Source organism: Calidris pugnax, unplaced genomic scaffold (assembly GCF_001431845.1).
Source record: "Calidris pugnax isolate Ruff unplaced genomic scaffold, ASM143184v1 scaffold41, whole genome shotgun sequence".
NCBI classification, from domain to species: domain Eukaryota; kingdom Metazoa; phylum Chordata; class Aves; order Charadriiformes; family Scolopacidae; genus Calidris; species Calidris pugnax.
In genome coordinates, this window is record NW_015094509.1 from 1,041,446 (window position 1) to 1,066,933 (window position 25,488).

The following is a 25,488-nucleotide window of genomic DNA, read 5'->3' on the forward strand; positions in this document are numbered from 1 at the left end:
TCATGACAGGAGCAGAGGAAATGGTCTGAAGTTGGGGCAGGGGAGATTTAGATGAGATCTTGGGAAGAATGACTTTCCTGAGAGGGTGGTCAGGCCCTGGAAGGGCCTGCCCAGGGAGGTGGTGGAGTCACCATCCCTGGAGGGATTTAAGAAGCGTGTAGATGTGGCACTTCAGGGCATGCTCTATTCCCTGAGATTGTTGGGGGTCTTTTGTGTGTGTGTTGGGCTCAGTGATGTCAGAGGTCCTTTCCAACAATGAGGATTCTGTGATTTTTGCCAGGAGCCTGCCCTCTGGGAAATAAATGTGCTTGTCAGTTGCCATCAGCTGGGCTGAATGTCTTCACCTGTTTAAATCTCCCACTCAGCCAGATGCAGGCTCTGTCCCTTGCTGTCTAGTCCAACCAGCAGGTCAGTTGCTCAGGAAATGGCCCCTCTTTGCTCCAGTGTCTGTCTGAGAGATGTGCAATGGAATAACAGCTCCCTGGGAGCTGCTCAGGCATCCTGGGCTGTGGCTGTGCCACTGTGAGCTGCTCTTTGGCTCTATCACCCCATCAGCTGACAATAGGTCAGATCAGGAGGAGACAATACGGAAAAAAAGAGAAAGAAAAAAAATCAGCACTTTTTCTCTCAAGTGATTTTGATTGTAAATATTTGACACGGGAGCCTGCAGAAAGGGAATGGCTTGTTTGTATGACCAAAAATCCCAGGGATAACTTGAAAGTCAGAGCCATCCCCCTGGACACCCTTCAGGAACACCTGGGTCTGGGCAGAGTCTACAGAGATGTGAAGTAGAAACACAAGAAAGGTCTGTTATATGGCACAGGTGTCCTATGAACAATGTTACCCAAGATGCCATTGCACTTTGCCTTGTGTTCCCATAAAGGTTCCAGAGTTGGCTAATTACACAAAACCTGAGATATCAGTTTTAAAAATAAGGACGTTTCTAAGCCTATAGAACTCCTGAAGATCCAAAAAACCCTAAACAATAAAAAGCAACTTTTGAGACATTCTCTTAATTTCTCGAAGCTTCATAATTTTGCAGGTCTCAAGGTCAGCATTTTTAGTAAGTGATTAAAGTCTTTTCTGTTTTTCTTAATGACCTGTTTGTGTCTAGATCTCCCACTGTATTTTCAAAAGCATTTTCAATTTTTTCCTACATTACTGATATTGTGTTGACCTAAATGTAAGGCAAATGCAAGGCAAAACCACCCATACTTTTACTAGAATAGAACTAGCAATGTTGATTACATTAAAAAAAAAGGGTTAAATCCCCAAATATTCTCCTTTTCACCACAGCCCACTTTCCAAAAAACCTCACGCCTAGTTCTGTAGCCCTCTTCTTTCCAAGGCTCAAGTTAATATATTTTTCCACAGCATACTGTGCTGCTAGCTCCCTCTTTAGCCACGTTGCTCTTTCTCTCTCAGCACAGCCAAAAGGACCCTGTGGATAGTGACCACGTTTCCACACAGGTTTAAGGGCACAAAGCCCCATAAGCCTCCACGCTTAATACTGTGGGTTGCACCTTGGTTTAAAAGCACCACGGCTGGGACTTGGGCAGGCCTTAGGCAGACCAAGCTGTACTTCCTTCCCTGATGCTGTCCAGCCCCGGTGAAGCTTTCAGCCGTTAATGGCACCGAGACTCCCCTGTCTCTGTACCCTCTGGCTGGGCATCCATATCAATGGTCTCGGGAGGAGCTTGGACCTCAACTAAAAGAGCAGATGTATGTGAAGAGTGTTTTGATCATGGACACAATGCAGCATTATTAGTGATCTGGGCTACAACCCCATTTCCTCTGGTCTGACACAAATGCAGCAGGAGCCCAAGTTCCTCTTCTCTCCTTTCCCTTTTTCCTCTTTTTTTTTCTTTTTTTTTTCCATGAAACAGCTTTTATTTTGGTGCCCTCCTGCACTGGGTCAGGGGTGCATACATTCCTTCCCAACACCCATTGCAGCACAGCCCTTCTTAGCTAGTTCAAACCACCAGAGAATCCTGCCAGTCCTCAGAAAGGGCGAAAAGTGGTAAATCCATTTTTCTGGGGTATATCCTGGAAATGTGTCTGGAACTACTGGGCAAGCTGGGTTTTTCAGAAAATTTCGATAAATTACCTCTCCTATTCCTGAGCCAAGTAGCACACACACATTCACCTGCACTGTGTGAGTGAAACTGGACAGTGCACAATCCATGACTGCTTAAAAAAAACAGTTAAATCCCATCGTCTTTAAACAGCTCTGGAACCTACCCAGCATGTACAGAGATAGATCAGCTCCAGAGATACTAAGTCAGCCTCAGCTACTGCCAATGAACATAGGAGGAATGGGTAAAGATAGGCCAAGGTCCTGATTTTTCAGCTGCACACCCCTACTATCCCCTCAGCAATCACAAGTTATAGATTTAACCCAGCATTAATGTTTGCAGGCTTGCTACACAAGGCGCTTTGCCAACAACATCTAGCATATCTAATTTATAGACAGCAACTTGAGACTGGATTTTTCTATGCAGGTATCTAGTTTTATACATGATTAACCATCTCCCCTAAAAAAAATAAAAACAAAAAAAACCCAAAAAAAGATCGCCAAACAAAATCTTCTGAGACACTTTACACTGTTTCTCTTTTACAGTCATTCAGCAATTTCAAACTCACACGGGATTTTTATATCTCCAGTGCATGCTAGAAGTCTTACCTATTACATCTCAGCAAGATACAGCTTTAGACTGAAAGTACACACGCTCTTGGATAAGCTTACTGAGAGCAGAATCCTTCGTGCGACTATGCATACGGGTAAATGTATACACAGGCTGCACGTCACTCGGTGAACTGGACTGAGGTTCAGGTATGAATATAAAGGCATCCCAAATCTAAAAAATTTATTGGACAAAATTCTGAGCTCTTCAACAAGTTATTCTAACAAAATGAGCCATCGGAGTCCTTGGTTATCTTGAATTGTGACTAAGTATTACCACTGCAGATACAAATCACATTTGTTCCACTTCTGAGGAACAGATATGAGTGGTTCCAAGAAATAACCAAGAACAAATAAAATCAAATATCAAATCTGGATTTCTCCAATTAACTAGACAATGTGAGATCAAATATATGACAGGCACAAATGCATATTCACAAGTCTCTGTGCATGTACACACCACATGCTCTTGGTTTATTGCTACACTATCAATACCACCTAAAATATCCCAAAAGGTAATTGCTTTTTGAGGAAACAGATTGATCCATGTTAAGCCTGATTTCCTCACAGAAATCCTTCACAGGCTTCTCAGTGCTATGGCAAATGCCTGGCACTTGCTACGGAAAGAGACTAAAGTGGTCAAAAGTTGTCTGAGTGCTCCCACAAGGACAATGACTTCACCTAGCGCTTACTTTTGGGGGTTGTTGCCCATCTCGGGGCAACTTGTCACTTGGAGCAAAACAGGCTTATATTTGAAAATATGGCTGTGAGTTAGTTGTAGCACTCAGTTATGTGAAATCTATTTAAACTATTTTCATATATATAGAGAGAGAAGTTTGTGTCCTGGGAACCTTCCTGCTGAGGTCTAAGGGCGTCCTCTCATCACTTGCATGTTCCAGGTTTAAACAGCCATCATCTACTTCAATGGGAGTTTCACATCAGCTTGTGAATGAAAAGGCTGGAAACCAGCACTTCAACAAACAAATCAAAATAGTTCTGTTTATTTTTACAGCTGGATTACTCTACTGCAGTAAACAGAATCAAGTAAATTTATTTCTTGGACCAGTTCCATCCCACATTCCCCAACCATAATGCATTTCTTATGTTTGTTTTTCAGTATTTTCTTTCACACCCGCCATCTGCTTTAAAGTCAAATCCCAACTTGTACATAATACAGGTGGTAAGAGGAGAAGCTCAAAAGTTGAATTTAATTAGGCGGGATATGAATAGCTGTAGATTAAAAAAAAAAGTTTGAGGACAGTATGTACATAATACCAGAAAAAAAGTCATTGTTGTGCAATAAGCTAATTCTGCTTTTTCAAGAACTCTTGAAATAACTCTGCCAAAGATTTTCTCAATTATGAGAATGTACTTTAATGATTTTAAAGGCTTAGTTTTTTAAAAGGTCATGCAGCAATTTGAAGTGAATCAGTTTCTTAGGACTGCTTAGATTACTGGGAGGGCACAGGCAGTTGTTTGCGACCTTGAACAGTTCCCATATAACTGCCAGAATGGCATACCTAAGAAGAAATCTTTATGGGTCAAAGCACCAGCTGTTTGTGGATCACAGAATCATCAATGGTTTGGGTTAGAGGGGACCTTAAAGATCATGGAGTTCCAACCCCCTGCCCTGGGCAGGGACACCTCCCACCAGACCAGGTTGCTCCAAGCCCCCTCCAACCTGGCCTTGAACCCCTCCAGGGATGGGGCAGCCACAGCTTCTCTGGCCAACCTGGGCCAGGCTCTCACCACCCTCACAGCAAAGAACTTCTTCCTAATATCTAACCTAAATCTACCTTCTTTCAGTTTAAAACCTTTACCTCTTGTCCTATCCCTACATTCCCTGACTAAGAGTCCCTCTTCATCTTTGCTGTGGGTCTCCTTTAAGTACTGGAAGTCTGCTACAAGGTCTCCGGGGAGCCCTCTATTCTCCAGGTTGAACAACCCACATGCTAGAGAGAGTCTGGTGAAGAGCCACAGTGATGATTAAGGGACTGGAGCATCTCTCCACTGCAGAAAGGCTGAGAGAGTTGGGACTGTTCAGCCTGGAAAAGAGAATGCTTGGAGGGGGAATCTTATCAACATGTATAAATACCTGAAGGGAGGGCGACAAAAGATGGAGCCAGGGTCTTTTCTGTGGTGCCCACTGAAAAGACCAGAGGCAATGGGCACAAACTGCAACATAGGAGGTTCCCTCTGAACATCAGAAAACATTTTTTTACTGTGAGGGCGATCAAGCACTGGCATGGGTTGCCCAGGGGGACTGTGAAGTCTCCATTCGTGGAGATACTCAAAAGCCACCTGGACATAGTCCTGGGCAACTGGCTCTAGATGGCCCCGTTAGAAACAGGGAGTTGTACTACATGACCTCCAGAGGTCCCTTCCAACCTCAACCACTCTGTGATTCTGCAAATATTAAAATATTGAAATTGGTAGAAACATTTGGGCTTTACGTGAGACTAAATGTCTTCAAAGGTAGGGAACAGTCCTGGTTTGACATCCCTTGTAGTGACACGTAATGCAAATCCCTTCTCAGTTATTCAGCAAGATCCTTGAATGGAGCATCTCTCCACTGCAGAAAGGCTGAGAGAGTTGGGACTGTTCAGCCTGGAAAAGAGAATGCTTGGAGGGGCAATCTTATCAACATGTATAAATACCTGAAGGGAGGGCGACAAAAGATGGAGCCAGGGTCTTTTCTGTGGTGCCCACTGAAAAGACCAGAGGCAATGGGCACAAACCAACACAGGAGGTTCCCTCTGAACATCAGAAAACATTTTTTTACTGTGAGGGCGATCAAGCACTGGCATGGGTTGCCCAGGGGGACTGTGAAGTCTCCATTCGTGGAGATACTCAAAAGCCACCTGGACATAGTCCTGGGCAACTGGCTCTAGATGGCCCCGTTAGAAAAGGGGAGTTGTACTACATGACCTCCAGAGGTCCCTTCCAACCTCAACCACTCTGTGATTCTGCAAATATTAAAATATTGAAATTGGTAGAAACATTTGGGCTTTACGTGAGACTAAATGTCTTCAAAGGTAGGGAACAGTCCTGGTTTGACATCCCTTGTAGTGACACGTAATGCAAATCCCTTCTCAGTTATTCAGCAAGATCCTTGAGCTCCCCAATACCTCCCTTTTGCCCTCTTGGTAACTCTGCCAGACTTGCTGAGTCCCCTGCAAAGCTTCCTGTTTCTGACTTACGCTTTTGAGAACTTCTTTAGCTATTTGCCTTCTTAATTGCCTTTGTGCACACTGCCTGATCTAGCTGATGCTATTGTAACCCTTGCGCTACGTTGTCAAGAGCAGAAGCTGAGTAGGGGCTCACTCTGCCCATCTGGCGGGCCAAGCTTTCTCGTTCCAAGAGCTTTCTAACACAAATATTTAAAAAAATCACAAGGCAGAAGCTTGTGCCCCTTTTAAAGTCTGGCTGTTCACTTTAGGGTCCCTCCAGATAAATGATTAAACTGGCAAAGAGTTAAAAAACCCAGGCCATGCACCCCTTTAAAGACAAAACCGTAAGTGCTGAGTGCTGACTTGTTGAGCCTTGCCAAAGGAAGACTGGCAAGAGGGACACAAGGCGGGTCAGATCTTTCGCTATAAATACTTCAGGGAGAAAACAAGTTATTCATGCTAAGAGACAATGCTGGCAGAAGAACAACTGCGTATAAACTCGCTGTGAATACATTTAGGATGAATACTGAAAGCAGATTTTTATCCACTGGAGCAAAGCGATCCCAGAGCAGCCTCCAAAGAGGAGCAAGAGCAGCACAATGGCACCCGAGTTCAAGACCAAGAATTTAACAGGAGACTGCACTCTGACACAGAAGATCCATTTTACTGTCGCATCCTTATCATCTGTTCCACATTATAATTCATTCTGATAAAAGATGAATACTTTTCATTAACAATTCTCTTGCCATCCATGCATAACCCTCACGATGGCCCATAGTGACAAATGTCAACCACAATGACTGAAAAATTCCTGCCAGCCTACGCCTCGTGGAAAAGGCATCAGTCTGACATACCAGAGTTCACCAGTCTCAGAAATGATCCCAATAAAGCATGTATATTATTCAACCTTCAATGTGTGGCTGACGCACAGATTTTGTATTCAGAGAGCGAGGGGTTGGATTTCTCACCCCCCTCTGGAAGTTTTTTCGATGAAGTCACTGTGGAGGTGGAGTGAAACGGGCACAGACAGTCAGTGTCTGTCAGTGGGTGACACCAGCTGCTCTTCCTACTGACACTGAAACACGCCATGCAGGCCAAAGGCACTTTCCTGTCATTATAACCACAAATGAACGAGGAAAATCATACGCTTTAACTAGACTTGAACCACTAACACAGACTGATGGGAAGTTAAGTCCTTGAAGGAAATCTTTAAGAAAGAAAACTAAACCCATTTCAGCACACAACCTGTTCTTACTTCACCAAGGTGTTGCTCTTTAACTGGTTTTGAATGCCAGAGGGTAATGTGCTTTCAGAACAGACTGCCCTGTAACATTATGTTGTCAAATTACACATTCATAATTTTATTATAATTGGAATAGAGGCAGTATCTGGAGAGCAGAGAAAATGACTATACAAAGAATTTATAGAACATTCATTTACATACTGGAGACCTTTTGATGCTTCTTTACAGTTTCGAAAAAAAAAAAAAAGGCAAAAATTTTCACTAGCAGGTAAATCCAAGAAGGAAACATTAAATTTTTAATGATACCGTTGGATACATGGAAACCATTTAATTATAAAACATGGCTTTTAGCATTTTTGTACTTTAACACTGTATAATTATAGTAGTAAATTTACTAAGCAGGTAAATAGGAGTCTGGCTAAATACATGTGTCAACTTGCTGCTGTTATGAAACTGCATATACACATCTACCAAAAACATTTAAAGAAAGTGCTGTATTAACTATTTAGTCTTGTATTTGCCATGAAAATAAGTTTTGTGAATATCTTTCTACATACACTACACAATGGTACATAGTGAACTATTTTTCTTTGTACATTTTTTAATTAAAAAGCAAAAGCTTGTTGCAATATACCATCCAAAGGAATGCATAATAGAAAACCTCCCTTAGAAACAGGGCAAATTCCTTTTTCCCCACTTACCAAGTAGAGCTGAACTCCCAGGAAACACCAGCAGAAGTGTCAGCATTCAATTCCTTATGCTCTTGACTCCAGCAGGCCTTGAGAAAGCATAAGGAATAAAAAAATAACACCCTAAATAGAAATGATAATACCTGGGGAGGAAAAAAGACTTTCTTTTCCGCCCAAAGGCCAATACTTGGTGTCTAATAAGACACACTAAAATTTAAGTATCATCTACAGAAGTGAAAAAATATTAAAAAAAAAATTCTTCCTCATTTCAATGCTCAAAACACATCAGATTTAAATCTAATTGGGACAAATCTAATTAAAATGTCAGCTGAAGAAATTCACTGGGCTCCAACTGGCTGACTAGATCAGGCAACTGGGTTCTTGGTGCATCAAAAGAATATTGAAAGGAAACTTGTCCTCTCACGTTTCAAAAGGATCAAAGCTCCTAAAAGTAAGAACTGCATTCAGTTTTGGATGGTAGATAAGCACTATTTAAGTAGCATACCTCTGTGTCAGAAGAACAGAATTATTTGGTACAAATCAGAGGCACTTGCCTTTGTTGCTTCAACGGTAGCTACTACGCTTTGGAATGCTTCACCCTTCGCACACATCCCATGTCAACTGCTACTAATACACCACCTCCCGCTCCAAACACATTCAACTTCAAATCTTTCTTCTTTCTCCCTCCCTTCCCCACCCCCTTCCTTTGGAAAAGTTTAGAATTATTTATACAAAATTCATAGTTACACAAATAGCTCGGTAACGCTTTGGCTACAGCCACTGAGTAAGTTTTAAGGTTCTAATACTTTAGGAGATAGGAAGAGAGCTGTTAATAAAAACCAGATCATAATTTATACAGGACAAACATAGCTCAAATTGGTGGAACCTTCTTACCATGTAGCCCAAACAGAGTTTCCTATTCCATTTAACCATTATCGAGTAAAAGGGGATAAAAGAATTAAATCCTCCGCGTGGCTACAGCTACTGGTTAATCCAGTGCATCGCGCATCAGCATGCCGAATCCCACCTTATTTTATTCCTTGGGTTAATATAATGTTGACAGCCACACATCAAACAAAGAGAGGCAATGAAAATTTTCAGCACTGTCACACTCGAGCTGCTTTATCACCATCAGTTCTGATACGGGGGGTCTAGGACTGTTCTTTTTGGAGTGAGTGGGGATTCCACAGCAGACCTCAGTGTGAAGGCTTCCACTGTAACCATCTGAATCCACTTTCTGTAAAGCTAACTGGCACTTTGTTATGCACTTACATTAATGATGTGTTTAGAAAGATACAGGGGTATGTACAAGTGTGACGGTTGTAAAAATCATGACATAAATGGAACAGTAACAAAATCAACTCTACTCCTTTTTGGATTTCCTGACGCAAGGAATTCTTTTTAAAAAATCCACATTATAAACCAAAAATAGTTCCTACAGATAAAAAAAAAGCCAAAAAATCCCCCATAAAAAGAGGGCCAGAAGAATTCACAAATATGATTACCTATTAAATAGGGAAACATGTTTTACTACCAAAAAAGTATTGCAGAGATAGGAAACAGGAAGTACCTTTTCACCGTAAGACAAAAGTCAAAATGGAAGACTATTGTCTATAGCAAGGCATGGGCTATATACACTTGTACTTATGCAAAATAGTGCTAAAGAGGCATAGCTCAACAATGGTCTGGCTTAAGAATATCCATATGACATATCAACATCTGAGATCTACTATAAATAATCAGGCACAGGTAAAAATATATAAATTATAAAATTTTCTTCTTTTCTTTTCCCTCACTTTTTTCCTGTAATTATTAAAATACAGAATCTTCTCTTAGTTCTCTATATAAAAAAATAGTAATACAAAAAAAACCAATTACAGAATAGATTTCCAGGCAACCTTTTTATTTTGTTGTATCCCCCTTATTTAAAATTTTTCAAACTAGAACAGCCCAGTCTTCTTAATACTAAATACAGAGCAATCTCCCTGAATATTCCACGTTGCTGCTTCTTTCTTACCAGAAATTAACTTGCACAAACCTTCTCTTCACATACATCATCCCCTTTCCCCATTCAGCTGCCATCACTGAGCACATAAAGGTGAAGGGAAGAGCAAATAGTCTTCCTCAGACCATCATTCTCTTAAGAGCATATTTGCAAAGCCTACAGCTACCATTGATGCAACTACAGCAAGTGTCTTTGAGGAGGTTATATAAAAAAAATTCTGCACAAACATGTAGCACAGCCTAGTGAGTATTTCTGCTCCAGTAAGTGATGAAAAACAGCATATGAAAATATATTAGAAACCCTTCAGGAGAAAAGTTTTACATTTTGCTTCATTCAGGTATGGGCTACATGGGCTTGGGTGGCATCCAGTCTCTTTTGCATTGTCCTTTGACATAAAAACAAAGAAATAATGCTTTGTTAAGTCACAGGCATCTTTAATTAAAAGGCTGAACTCTTGCAAACACAATGCAGATGGGCCATTCTCTGCTTTCCTTCTTGGGAATGCCAAGGTTCAGACATTGCTGCTGACTAGGCCTTCTCCCTCTCCCAGTGCTTTCCTTCAGCGAAGCGCTCCGAGTCAAGGATGGAGAGGCATCAGATCTTCTTCTGGGACCCGATCATGACCTTTGATACAAAGTTCACGATGGCGCTGGCAGGCTGCTCGGGATCATGCTCGGCAAAGAGGTGGCACACGTTGTCTGTGGCACTGCCCTGCTTCCTGGCAACGAACCCGAACACTCTGCAAGGGCAACAACCACAGCACATCAGAGAGAAGACAGAGGGGTCGCCTTGTTTCGTCAGGCAGAAAAGATACTGTAGAAACCAAAAGCACAAATCAAGCTTCACCTTTCTGACGGACAAGGCCCTGTGGGACTGCTAAACAGTGGTCTGGATGCATCAGTCGACTTAGGAGCTCTTCAGTGGCTCAGGATGGCCAGAATGGGGGAAGGAGATTTTCCTGTTCCTTCCACTCTGCCTGTGCTGTATCCTGAGCTGTCTGCTGTCAGAGACGTGCTGCTGACCCTGGGGATACACCTAATCCAGTCCCATACTGCTGTTCTCTTACCTACCCCAGGGTGTGCGTGCTGTGCCGTGCCAGCAATTGCCTCCAGAAAGGTTCTGAAGGCCACACATCTCAGTGGACAGAGTACTGGAAACAGGACTTAAGCCTTTCTGTTCTTTTCCAGAAAACCAGGGCCTGAGCTTTCTATGGCTTCTTTCTTTTGGTAGAAGGCGGACAATGACACTTGCCTTCAGCAGAAAACACTTTACAATCCACTGGTAATTATTTATCTACACCACAGACTAGTATTACTAGGAGCGTTTTCATCTGTAAGCCACGGGGGGGATTATTTTTTTTTTAAAGCTATCAGTCTAAATGAGACAAGTAAGCTTGTGGTAGTATCACTGGACAAGTGGAAATGAAATCGAGTAGCAAATGGCTCTGTTTTCATTTCTGAAACTTCAGCCAAATCACAAATCTGCAATCTAAATAAACCTAGTCAGGCCCAGCTCCAGACACCCCACCATCACAAAATCAGGCCCTGACTTTCATGGGCAAAGAGACCCTTGTCCCTGAGCAGCTGCCTTCCCTCCTACATCTCCGACAAAGAAAATTTAGAACACTGAGAAACTGATCACTGTGAGGACATTCCCAGAGGCCCAGATGAGGTGGGCAAAGAGACCCGTGTCCCTGAGCAGCTGCCTTCCCTCCTACATCTCCGACAAAGAAAATTTAGAACACTGAGAAACTGATCACTGTGAGGACATTCCCAAAACATTCAGTTAAAAGAGAGTCAGAGAGGTGTCCACTTACTTTGCAGAAAGGCCATCTTTCGTCCATCTTGTTGCCCATTAAGAAAGCAGTAAAAAAAAATCATAAAGGAATGGAGAAATAAAAATGAAACATACGTTAGCTTTCTTTGTAGATCAACAACACAAACAACCAATTAGAAATACTGCTTGTCTTCCTTACTTTCTGTCCTGTGGATCCAAAGCACAGAAAATAACAGTGCTGACTGGATAATGTCGTCGAAAAAAGAGCCTGGGTAAGAAGAAATAAAACAAATTTTAGGAATAGTATAAGATGCTTAAAATTTTAAACAATGAACAGATCTGATAAATAAATCCTATTTAACTTAAATTTAATAATGACTATATGTTCTTTTTGCCATCCAAGTGACTTTGAAAGCCACTTAAACTGCTCCAAACAAATAAATCCATATTTAGAATAGTAACACAAATTTTAGATCCAAAACTGACCCTCAAGCTAAGAAAAAGAAGAATAAAATGCAATTTTTTCTAAAAACTGGCCAATTAGATACTATGTCAGTGGGAAATGCAAGTTCTTGGAAATTGTGAATAATTCAATTGTATCAAGTTTCAAAATATAAGCCCTCCTAGGCATTATAACTTAAGGTTTTGTTCTTGTTCTGCTATGAACAGTTGCAGACCCCCTGGAATTAAAAAGTCTGGCACTGTTTTTTTTCTCAAACCTATAATGAATCTCCCTTGTCCCTCCTTTGTTATTGTCAGTTTTCAAATCTAAGAACTTTGTGGTATCCTTAATAGCATTCAGTACAAAGTAAATATAAACTAATTTTTTAACGTAGTATTTTACAGGCACTATTTCAACTACTGGAGATACACAGTGTCTGCTTAGGCCAGCTCTGTTAGTGATACTAGTGAAAGATGGTGCAAAGACAAATTATGTCACTAAAGAGGCTGAATACCACATGATGGTAAAGCCATTACTTTTCCTTTTTGTAAGAATTAACAACCATGAAAAAAATGCCATGGCAAAGTGACTTTCCAGTGGTACAAGCTGCCACGTGGAAGTAATGTCCATCGCTTAAAACATTCCTTCTCCAGTGCTGCAGACAGCTGACACTGTCACTGTCATTCTTTAGACAATCCTATTATCCTCTGAGACAGAGGCTGCACAACACAACTAGGAAAATCAAATCAACAGCAGCCAACACTTGTTGGGGACAAGGCCGGACATTCTCTCCCCATCCACCAGGGCTTCTGACACAGTCTCTCACAGCATCCTCACAGGTAAGCTTAGGAAGTGTGCATGGGTTAGATAAATGGACAGTGAGGTGGACTGAAAACTGGCTGAAAGACAGAGCTCAGAGGATCGTGATTAGGGGCACAGAATCTAGTTGGAGGTCCATAACAAGTGGTGTTCCCCGGGGGTCAGTGCTGGGTCCTGCTCTGGCAGGGGGTTGGACTAGATGATCTCCAGAGGTCCCTTCCAACCCCGTATCGTTCTGTGATTCTGTGATCCCTCTTTGGCTTACTTTCTTTGGTTATCTGTCAAGGTGATTCCCTGTGCAGACACCTTGAAATGCACAATGGTTGAGATAGGAGGAGGATCTTGCATCAGTGTTAGGCTCAAGGCTTTCTGCACTGCCTGGTAGCCCGTAAGTGACTCCATCTCCACTGAACTCAGGTACCAAACATTACATGCTGCAATGAAAAAGGGGAAAGACTCTGAGACGTCATTATACAATAGCAAGCAAACAGTTATCTTCTGAATAAAACCAAATGAAATGTAAATTTTCCACCTTCGTAAAGTACTCAGGGAAGACTGGCAGTAAACCACCACATGGTCTACGCATACCTCACCTTGTCCCACTGTTGTTTCATAGTTTAACACTATAATTTTGGAGGTCATAGGCCTTCTGCTGTCTCTTTGTTTCTAATACCTTCATAGTTAAGCCAATGACTGTATTTACCTATTACCAAAGACCCTGAAATTTAAGTACATACAAGACAGCAGAGAGAGACTAGTCATAGGCACTACCACAGCAAAGTTATTCCTGAGGGGAAAGAATGGGGATATTTTGCTGTTACGTTCAATTACAGTAGCCAATAAGAAAGCACACATTTTTGTAGAATATTTTCACACATTTTACACTTTCAAATGGTATTTAAACTACTTTCAAAGGAAACCATTCACTTGTTTGGCAAGATGAGAACGTTTTCACCCCATTAAGAACTGTGGGTTGCTGCAAATCTCACTTCTCATTAATTCCGTAATGGTTTGTACGTTTAGTGATTTTAGGGCAAACAAAACAACTTCCACATTGAGAAAAACTACTGACTTACGTATTTTTAGGTCTATTCTTTACTTCAGGATGCACTTACTTTTAAAAGCCCTATTACTCTCCTAGAAATATTAGTAACTTCTGAAGTATCTCTATAAAATAGAAGCTTGTTGGTTTCTAAGGCTACAGAACAGATAACTTTTTTTACCTGGTCTCATATCGAATCTGTAGTGAGCACTGGCAAAAGAAGTATTAATATTATATAGCGTTTCATAGTAGTACTATAGTACTGTATAATACTACATAGTACTACATGGTAAAAGTGCCTATAACACAATATAGTAGTAGTTATTATTAAGTAGTATTAATAGGATTATTCACATGCTTAAATAATTTGGGACTGTGATATAAAGTCAAATTTACAAGCAGATTCAGAACATTTTTAAAACTGAAAAGCCCTCTCAATCTTATTCTGCAGAGCAAGCTAAACTGATTAAACAGGAACTGATTACAGGAAGGGAAAGGTAATGAGAAAGGCTGAACAATTTCTCATTTAAGAACATGCGTGGTCAGAATGACAGCAATTCCACAGACACCATACTCGAGGCCAGAACAAAAGAAAGACATCTGTGCCTTTCATGCAGTCCCTGCAACGTTACTGCTCTCATCTTCCACAGGTGGCATTTTGGAGCCATATCCATGTTAGCACCAGCAGCTACACAATGTGGCCAGCTCAAGCAGCCCCTGCTGCTTTCAGACTGGGAATGTGCTTTGTTCAGAATGCTTAGTTCCTGGACGGTATTGGTGGAAGCAGACATGAAGAACTGGGATTTATTTGGGGCAGAAAGTTTTGCTGCCAAACAGGAAGGTTAATAAAGCAAGGTCTGTTCTAGGGAAAAATAGTTCTTTGTCAAGTTTCTAGTCTTCAATTGTCACTCTCTAGGAAGCAAAGGATTTCCGGTCAGCTTCTGCTCCAGCTTCAGTGCTGGAACGTGTCCAGAGGAGAGCCACCAAGCTGGGGAGGGGTCTGGAGAACAAGTCCTACGAGGAGAGGCTGAGGGAGCTGGGCATGTTGAGTTTGGAGAAGAGGAGGCTGAGGGGAGACCTCATTGCCCTCTCCAGCTCCCTGAAAGGAGGGTGGAGAGAGGTGGGGGTTGGCCTCTTCTCCCAAGGGAATCATGCCAGGAGCAGAGGAAATGGTCTGAAGTTGGGGCAGGGGAGGTTTAGATGAGATATTGGGAAGAATGACTTTCCTGAGAGGGTGATCAGGCACTGGAAGGGCCTGCCCAGGGAGGTGGTGGAGTCACCATCCCTGGAGGGATTTAAGAAACGTGTAGACATGGCACTTCAGGGCATGCTCTAGTGCCCGGGGTTGGTGGTTTGTGGGTGGGTGTGATGTGGTGGGGTGTTGTGGTTTTTGGTTTTGGTTTGTTTTTTTGTTTCTTTTTTTTTTAAGGTTGGACTCAATGATCTCGTTTTTTTGTTTCTGGGTTTTTTTTTAAGGTTGGACTCGATGATCTCAGAGGTCCCCTCCAACCATGGTGATTCTGTGATTTAGATAATGACTAAATGCTCATTAGGTTTTTCAGACAGCTATAAACATGATCATATCTCTATGTAGCTGCTGCAGATACCTCTATCTGAGGGCAATACAGATGGTACCAATGTACAGCATCACATCATCTGGAGGTAATCCTGTAAGGGGTCTTCTGTCACATCAATGAGTTCACAGTAACACAACTTGAATTGCCAGAACGGGTGCTGCAGTACGCATGAGAATCCATAAAACAGCATCCAATGGAAAAGACGCTGGACATTTCCACAACTGGGCATTTTATATTTTTTTTCAGATTGATGGGACAGTAAGCATTTTCCAGTGGTATTGTTTACACCTATGCTGAGAATTTAACCCTACTAAACACCTTCCTTAAGTTGCCTTTTGCAGACCTCAGACACAATTTATGAACTTCTGCAACCACAGGTTGAAAATACCTTCTCCTAAGTTCATCATTTATGAAAGCAGTGTCACCGCTTAAAATTCGCTGTGCTTGAACCAATCTCTGTGTACCTCATATTCTCATGGGAGACACAACTGGAAAGCAAACACAGGGCTGTAGAACTTAGGAGCTGGTTGCAGAAAACAGAAAGAACATGGTACATATCCTCACAGTGCCCTTTGCACTTCTACACAGCACTTAAATTTAATTGCTCCCTTTAAACATCCTTCAGTCCAGTCTAAGCTTCAGCTTCTCCCAGCCTGCAAGGTACAAAATGTGGTGACAGTCAAATGCAAGGCAAAAGTTTAACAGACCTGCACCCTGTTTGAGAAGCTCCGCTGCTGAGTTTGCAGCAGTTTGTGGAGAAGTCTCCGTTATCTCCTCCAAGGGATCTGCAAAGAGAAAACACTGTCCATGTCTTGTCTGGATTTGAATCGACAAATCAATGCACATGGTCAAGTATAAGTATATTAAAACAATACCAATTCCCTCACTACAACCTCAAAATTTTTTAAAGAGTGCAATTTTAATTATCTCATTTAACTTGCATAATTTACACTAATTCAGGTGCAAAGACTTTGCATTTCTAGAATGAAATTAATTAATTGTATTTTGATTCAGGAGATGACAACATAGTCCTTTCTTCATACCTATGTAGAAAACAAACATCTGAATTATTAAGACAGTGGTGGAATCTTTGTTTTCCCATCTTCTGCTAAAGCTAGTGAGAAAACTGTACATCAGCATGTTATTTCAGTTATATAAATGCATGTAAAAAGATCTCCCTTGATGCTGTATTTAACATGATGCATGCTGTCTTTGAGGAAGAGAACAATAATACTGTGTGTAACACTATTCACATGTTTAGAGTTATTCATATGCTTTAAATAGTCCATGCACTGTGTCTAGAATCATTAACGACAGACGATCATCTTAAAATGTGTGATCATATCAGATTCAAAAATAAATTCAAAATAAAATTTCACTGTGGTATATTTATTCAGGACAAAGCAAATGTTTCAGTCTTGCACCTTTGCCAGAACAAAAGAAGCTTGCCATTTCAGGTGAGGAAGATAAGGAGATCAAGCCCACCTACCACATTGGTTTGCCATATAAAGAGATCTCTGGTCACATCTAACATAGCTTGTTTTTGTGCTAAAATGGCTTCATTACTGTATTTGCATAATTCAAATGCTATGTTTGAACACTGACATATGGCCTTTAGCAAAAGTTTAGAGTTCAGTAGAAAACCACAAGAATGTTTAACATTTCAGTAATACATCTGATGTTAACTTCATGTGGGAGAGTAACAGACAACTGAATTATGCGGCAAACATAGCTACATTTTGCTGTTCTCTTAGAGTGGTTTACAAAATCACCATAACTGAAATTGAATTCCAATCCCGTGCTGCAACACAGGCTTTTTTGATCATTTACTTAAAGGGTATTAGGACCTGTGTAAGTTCCTACTTCACTCCTGCTGGTGTCACACTCAGGCACCTTCTATTCCTTACCTTCTTGCCTTACCTAAAGCCCTTTTGGCACCCAGACCTGAATGAGTGGTTACATCTAACCACACATGGGCATAATTTCATGTCTGAGAATTGCATTTGTCTTCCTACATGCTAGATTACTGTGTGGATTTCCATGATGCACATGTGCTTCTGACTGGAATATCCCAGTACCACTCTGCTCACAACTTCAGCTTGGGTAACCTCCATCAGCAGTACTGAAGAATCACTTTCAAAACACAGCTTCCTTCCCTGCATGCTCTTGCTTAGACCTCCACTTGTGACACGCTCCGTCAGCAGTACTGAAGAATCACTTTCAAAGCACAGCTTCCTTCCCTGCGTGCTCTTGCTTAGACCTCCACTTGTGACACGTTGACCTGCCTTCAGACAGTGGCACTCTGAGGCAGAGCTTGGCTGGGTATATCTCTTCAGTACTTTAATGAGCATACCTCTGTCTGGGATGAGGAGCTTGCAGGGCAATGCCAGTGGGGTGATGGAATGCTGATACACCAGAGCTGTCAGGCTGCCTGTGGTCAGAAGAGTAACAAGACATGCACAGTTAATTTGCTGGACAATAAGAATGCTTCATAGCTATGTTTACTGTCAAGTACTGTATAGACCAGGAGGCCTCCTTGCCTTGCCCTACCCTTTAAAAAAAATTCTCTTGGCGCCTAAGCCGAGACTGTCTTTGGTCAACTGTAATGTGTTCATGTTTCCCAGCACTGTACCAGTTTGATGTACTTGAACTCATTTATCACAATCATAGACTCCCTTTCCTTGACTAAATCCTAACCTAAATGGCTTTGCTTCAAATGGAGAAAACACAAAAACGACAAAAACACTGACACAGGGAAGTCAGTAAACTCTGTCAACGCTCCTAACTTCTGCTACATTAAATGCAGTAAAATCTTACGAATATGGTAAGAGCACAAGGGGTCAATGCTGTGTGTTGAAGCAGAGACACAGCAAGGAGTTCTGCCTCTTAGCCACAGAGTCTCCTCTGTCTAGTGCCTTCCCTACACATACCTCTGCTTTCTGCTTCTGAAGTATGAAAGATGGTCTAGATAAAACCTTCTCCATTCAATGCAGTAGTGATGCACGTTGCATTCTCTATTAAATTACTTTTCTTCAAGTCATTTGGAAACATAAATTATTATTCAAGTTATTTGGACTTAATTAAAATAACTTAGCATCAGTCATCCTTAACATTAGCATGTGAGACTACAGGGAGTGAGAGGAAGGTATAATACTCATCAGTCTGTTTGTACAAAAAAGCCATCCTTCGATCTTGTTTACTAACAAACAATGAATGTTATAATCATGTGCTTGAGAAAAATCAGAGTTCACCTCATTTTAGAGCCGTTCAAAAATTTCTTTGAAATGGAAAGTTGACCCTATTCTGCCAGGGTCTTACAGAAACACAATGACCAGTTGATACTGTTAGTCCTTCGTTGTCTTATCTGTACAAGCATGTGATAGTGCACGCTCACCTACTTTGTGAAGTAGTTTTGAGGCTGTACACATTCAAGGTTAGGAGATGCTCAAACCAAATGATCAGTAGGGCTACATATGTGCCATAAACAGGCACTTCAAGGTCAAGGTAGGACCGGGCTAAAAATTCTGATCTGAAGTAAGTCTAATGCCAAACACTGACAAATTTCTGTCCACCTTTACTTCAAATAGCATTTGTCATTTTACACTTGTTCCTTTCATGGTAGATGACCTTTTCATGGGTGTATTGGGTGCTGGTAGCAGAGGGTGGGAAGGCAGTGTGAGCTCTATGGGAAGAGGGCAGGGGCTGCCTTGTGCCATCACAACCAGCTCCAGCAGCCCCGCTGCAGGGCCACGGGTGGGATGCCTCTGGGAAGATCTATCTAAGAAAGGGCAGAAAAGGCTGCACAGAGACAAGAAGGGAACAAAGAGAGTATTACACAGCAGAGGGAACACCGCAGTCAGAGGAGGAGGAGAAGGAGGTGCTCCAGACATTCAAGCTGACCATCTGGAGTGCCCCACAGAGAGTGCATGCTGGAGCAGATTTTTTTTTCCTGAAGGATGGCAGCCCCGTGGGGAAAACCCACACCTCAGCAGAGAAAAAGCGGAGAGGGATGGAGCAGCAGAGAGGAACTGTTCTGTAACGACCATACACACCCCATCCCCTCCCACACTGGGGGAGGAGGGTGAGCAGTGTGGGGGGGAGGCAGTGAAGTTGAGCTTAGGAAAAGGGGAAGGAAAAGTGTTATTTTAATGTTTGCCTTTGTTTCTCACTACCTGAATATCGATTTTTGTTGGCAAGATTTAACTTAATTTTCCCCAAGTTAAGTCCATGGTAGTAAGTGGTTAGCAACCTCTGTCTTTATCTCGACCTGGAAGTTTTCTCATCCTGTTTTCCCTCCTGCCCCACTGAGGAGGGCAAACAAGCAAGCAGCTAGGTAGGTGTTTGGCTCTTTGCCACAACAGGTGACATGTTCTCAACACAGTATATTGGGTAGGCTGAGGCAGCACAACGTACTCTGAATGTCTGACTGCGGTGTCATTTTAGCCAGCTAGTGTACAGTATAAGTACAGCACAGGACAAAATAAGGCCAAGGTCCTGAGTCAATAAGGCCTGTAAAAGCCATTTAGCACAGCTCTCTGCAGCCACACTGGTAGTTGTAGACAAGCTTGACCACTTGACACTTGGTCAGGTGTATCTGCGCGAGACTGCCCTGCACATCTACTTAAGGTCAGTGCCTACAAGGCTCCCATAACCTTAACATTTCCTACAGAAATCACCAGGACATGAACAAAGCATTCTCTCATTTGCACTCTATGCAAGTCTAAAAAACAGCTCTGGCAAATGCAAACTGTTTGCATTTTTTGTGTCCCTGTGATATACAGTACTTACCAAAATACGGTTCATTCGGGCATCCTTTCAAGCGCACCCCCTTGTGAGTCCACTCAATCAGAAAATGTCTCACAAGTTCATTTGACAAATCTCCAACTGTGTGGAAAAAGAAAAAGAAACCTCATGAAGAGAAGCAATGAACAGATAACAGCCTCACAAATTAGCAGGTCTTTATGAAGCAATTTTCCACATTACCACCAAATCTTTTATATACAGCATGGAAAGAATACATTAGATCTGCATTGCTGCAATGTTACAAACTGTAGTAAAAAGGCCATTTTGCAAAAAACAAACAAGCAAATAGCCCACTTTCAGACAACCAGAGGAAAAGGTTTTATATAAAAGTGACTGACATCCAAATATATACTGGCGTCCAAACTGTCCAAAGCATGGTCCCAACTACAGACAGGAACACGTCTTTTGAAAATGAACGGTTACAAATTCTGATGCACTTGCCCATCGGAAAAACTTACATCCAGTGTGACAAGGGAATGTTCAGATTTCTAGTGACAGTTCTGTAAACAGAACTTTTGCAGATTAAAACAATAGAAAATTTAGCTGCACAAAGGTAATGATGCCAGCCTGTCAGTGAATTTTTAAGTTTTAAAAGGTTTGCAGTTGTATGCTAAGTCTTTGCTCCTGAAAACAATTACATGAAACACTCAGGCTTCACTAGATTTTCAAAGAGATTTTAGATCACTGGATTATTATTTTTTTATAGATTTTATCTCTTAAGAACCTAGGATAAATCAAAATTTTTAAGTTGAATGTAATGTGGAAATTTAAAGACCAAGAGGCATATAAAAATTGCCCTGAGATGTAGCATTCTTTTAAACTTATACATATATATGCATGAGTACAATTAAGACAACTTCATTTCTTGAAAGACCGATTCACAGTATTTGACACCTGACTACAAACTGAATCTCTCTCCAAGTAATTAGAGGGTTATTTCATGGCAACAGGACAAAGCTACCCAATCATTCAAACCTAACTAAAGAGACACAAACACAACTGCCTCCTTCGACCGTGATCCATCAGCCACAGTCCAGGAAACACATGACATCAAGGGTTGCCTTTCAGGCTAATACAGATGAACACATTAATCTGGAAAGCAGAAGCTTCTATGCAAGCAAATATTGCAAGATCACCTCTTCAAACAGCTTACTGTCTGTCATATGCTCCCACAGTATTAAAAATAAATGACTGCAAGGGTATGTGGAAAGGGGAAACCTGGAACAAGAAACCCTACAGGAGACTGAACAAATCATGCCTTCTGGAATGAAACAGTGGGAACCAAAAAAGCTGAATGTCACAGAGTAAGGAGTGGAAGAATGCTACAGTCTCAGCTAAAATTTTCTCTTACTACCACTTGTCTGTGGTACAACTAACATAAACTGGCCCTTAAAGGTTAGTAGAGTTTGAACTTTCATGTATTCCTAGTCTTCATTGGCCTGATGATTAAAAAAAAAGATTAGTAAAAATACCTACAGCCACTCCCCATTTGCCTCCTTGTTGCTATCATCACCCCAGTGCATCCCTGTTGTCTCCATCAAAAAGGACATTGCAGTGGTTCTGCTGATGCTACTTGGCAATTAAAAAGAAGGATTACATGGCAAATTCTTATTAGAAATTGGCTCAAGATACCAGATTAAGTCTACAGAATTTGTGTTATTGTAATAGAGGTGGACTGCTAACCTTGCCCCAGAGTAAGCATGAAATCTTAACAAAAAAACCTCAACCAACCAACACCAGACAAAACCACACTTCCATAAACATGAACCACTGCTTTCCTGTGTTCTCAGCTGCTTACCTCACCAGGCAGCATGTACTAATGAAACATAATAAGCTCTGTAAAAGGGAAACAGCAGCAATGAAAACCACCCCACCACCCTTACAGCAGCACAAATAGAGCCAAGACCACTACAGCTACTGGCTGCTGTTTCCATCCATTGATTAATGCTTTCTGGATTAATTCTTCTCATTTTACCTTTCACAACTATCAGGCACAAATTACAGGTGGAGGCACTGGAGCTGGGAGAGTAGGTGTATTTCACCACTTCTTTTAAACAACTATCATCTTTCCTTAGGGAACCTCCTCAGATTTCTAATATCTAATATCTAACTGGCTCAAAAGAAAATATCTAATATCTAATCTAATATCTAATCTAATATCTAACTGGCTTAAAAGAAAATCTTGGGGTCAAAAATATTCAACCTTCCAGTCAAGGAAAAGCTTTACATGGTGGTATGTGGACCAAAGACAGACTTCTGAGTGCCAGGGAGGACCCATGACTGATATGACACTGGTTTTCTATTAGGTCGATAAGGTACAATAGATGTATACAGCCACTATGAACATACGTTTACAAAACACACTGAAATGGGAAGTAAAACAGACATCTTATGCAGTCTCATTTAACGATTTACCAAACGGAGCCCGTAATTCAGATTGCACTTACTAGACGAGGGGAGATTCCTCCAGACTATTACCCAGTAATAAGGACTTCCTACTATGTATGAGTTGTTGAACAGAAGACAGAAGGCATACAGTACCTCTCTTGTTTAACTGCAGCACAGAAGGAGGTGGTGTAGCAACTTTCATTGCGAGCCCATAGGCACCACGGAAAGAATGACTGTCTCGAACGATGAATGACCCAGGTTCCTTGTCCTTGAGAACAGCAATGGCTGCAAGGGATTCCAGGAAAGAGTGAGAAAATAGTGCCAGAACAGTGCACACAGCCAAAAAGTACCAAAGCGCAAACCTGTAACTAATAGGACACTAAAGGAAGTAAGATCCTTTACTCTGTTTCCCTTGCTGTAGAACAGAATACAATCAAGCGTATTTGGGGCATGTGAGTGGAAATACCTTGTGCAAAGCACACAGATTATTATTATTTCAAGTGAAGCCTGAAGTACAGATCCCTATTGATTTTTACACTAAGAAGTGCGTGCAGGTGCCACCAGCATTCCTACAACCAGTGCAAGAGCAAGCTGATTCCTGCTTATATTTTGTCAGCTCGTTAGAAGCAGGACAGAGCCCAGCCTGTAATTCCCAGGCTGACGACACAGCACTGCTTTACTTCTCCTACACGGCTTCAATAGGCAGAGCAGATCTGTTTTCATCCACCACCAAGTTTCTCTCCCTGCAGAGCAGTCTCACTCCCTTACTAGTTTTAAAGCAAGGGAAGGGTTCTTCAACCATCCAAGCACTGAAATATTTAACATACATATTCTGTAACCTCTGCTGGAAGTGCGAGGTGAAGTCCTCCCCACGAGGAACCATTTGCAGGGAGACTGCTCTTGCTTCGCATGAGTCTGCAGCAGACTTTGCAATTTAGTAGCCAAAATCTTAAACTCGCTTTGAAAAAAAGACAAAATGCTCATCTAATGATTAATTTTAATAAAACCTTAGTACTTTGCTTTTTCCTTAAACTTTTGGGAAATACTTGTCTTTGTTTCCACAAGCCTTCAAAGAAACCCTGGAAAAAGCCCAAATTTGACCCTGGAGTCCTTAACTGTCTGTATACAGACACGGAAATAATGCATATGGGGCATGAAGCCATATTTTGCAAGGCCTGAGCAATGATTACATCACAAATACACAAACACACTTTTTTTTCCCCATGAAAAAAAGAGTAATAACAGATAACCAGGAAAACGCAGATATAATTGTCTCTCATTTAACTAAGTAAAGCAAATTAATATATATTCTGCTCTATTCATCTGTCAGATGGTAAAGAAAACAACTGTCTTCCCAATAATCCATCATGTGTTGAGAGGAAGAGGATAAATATATAAAACCCTACAATTCAGCAGTACTTGTGTTACACTTGTAAATCCGCAGAGGGACAGCAGTCATTTCTCATGGGAGCAGTTCATTAAGCACAGGAAAAAAGAACAAGTGCTCCCCCTCCTCACCATCTGAGAAACTATGAACTAGACAGGCACAGCAATTCATCGTTTGCCAATAGCTGAAGGCTATTTTGGTTTACTGTGAACTTCCTTCCCAATGCAGAACTAATTTGTAATTTTTCCTTTTTGAAAATCTCATTTTAAGAATCGCAGTTTAAAGTCCTGGCATAACTCATTAAATACAGTTCAGTATAGCTGAGTATTACAATGCAAATTACAATTACAATCAGACCAATTGTATATGCAAAACACCCAGCATGCTCTATTTACGCATTGCTGCAAGGACAAGATATAAGTTCGTATGTATACATTTTCACATACATAATAAAAGCTTTCTCCATCTCGTTCAATAATACATCTACATATAGACGTATTGAACGAGATGGAGAAAGCTTTTATTATACATCTGCATATATACCTGTATTTTACATCATAAAGATGTTGTTCCATGGGAGTGTTATTTTGTGACATTTTAAGAAATAATCTATGTCACTTGCAGCTGACAACGAAATTCAGGCTACAGAATGACAGGCAGATAAGGATGACTTCTAGCTAATGTATTATTCTCTGATATTTAGTATCTCTCAGCCTATTATCTGTGCAGGGAAACACACATGGCTGAGATCATGCCACAGCAGCACACTTGTACTCAGAAGGTTTCTGAGAGGAGACAGTTGTTTGCAATTGCATCACATGTATCTGCCACTCCAAAACCTGGAGCTTTCAGCCAAGTGCATTTGCATCAGCTACCACAGGCAGATTTAAATTAACTTTGCATTAGTTCAGTTAGGCTAATAATTTGTCTGATCAACTGAGTATTTTTCAATGACTACTTGACTGCCCTCCACTCTCAAGTTCAGCCTTTGGACAAAAGAAATTAAGTGAGGTTGTCTGTGCCCCTTCTAGGTTTTATATTTCTTCTTGTATTTCTTTTAGACACCAGGTATGCATCAAAAAACTTTAAGGTGAATTCACTGACTAGCTTTTCGGGGAATAGATACATCAGAATGCATATCAGGTTATATACCTTGTTCTCTTGAAATATCTGGCTTATACCAGAACTTGGATGTGTCCTGGACAAATTTTACGGTCACGTGTTTCTCAGTTGTGTTTTCTGTGAAATAAAAGGGAAAAAAATGTAATTTTTTTTTTTAAATACAAAAGTATTTTTTTCTTTTCTTTACAATTTCTGATCAGGTAAATTACTCAAAAAACTCATGATTAGAATTATGATTAGAATTTAGAGAAACTCTGATCTATTGTAGAACCAGCCAATATAATAATGTACACAGACAATTTAGAGAAACTCTGATCTGTTGTAGAACCAGCCAATATAATA

General features: G+C 41.1%; 1 protein-coding gene across 6 annotated transcripts in view; it reads right to left on the bottom strand.

Moving 5' to 3' along the window:
- Nucleotides 1–7,188: 7,188 nt before the first annotated feature.
- The window catches only part of TNS3 (tensin 3), a 251,867-nt gene continuing 233,567 nt past the window's right edge, over nt 7,189–25,488 (bottom strand). For all 6 annotated transcript variants that reach the window (XM_014965348.1, XM_014965349.1, XM_014965352.1 and 3 more), the window contains 9 exons: nt 25,177–25,263; nt 22,791–22,922; nt 20,235–20,330; nt 17,800–17,877; nt 16,154–16,231; nt 13,093–13,261; nt 11,766–11,834; nt 11,607–11,633; nt 7,189–10,529 (listed from right to left, as the gene is read on the bottom strand). In XM_014965348.1, coding sequence (XP_014820834.1) covers nt 10,385–10,529; nt 11,607–11,633; nt 11,766–11,834; nt 13,093–13,261; nt 16,154–16,231; nt 17,800–17,877; nt 20,235–20,330; nt 22,791–22,922; nt 25,177–25,263 — 881 coding nt within the window. In that variant the 3' untranslated portion in view covers nt 7,189–10,384. The remainder of the gene's footprint in view (nt 10,530–11,606; nt 11,634–11,765; nt 11,835–13,092; nt 13,262–16,153; nt 16,232–17,799; nt 17,878–20,234; nt 20,331–22,790; nt 22,923–25,176; nt 25,264–25,488) is intronic.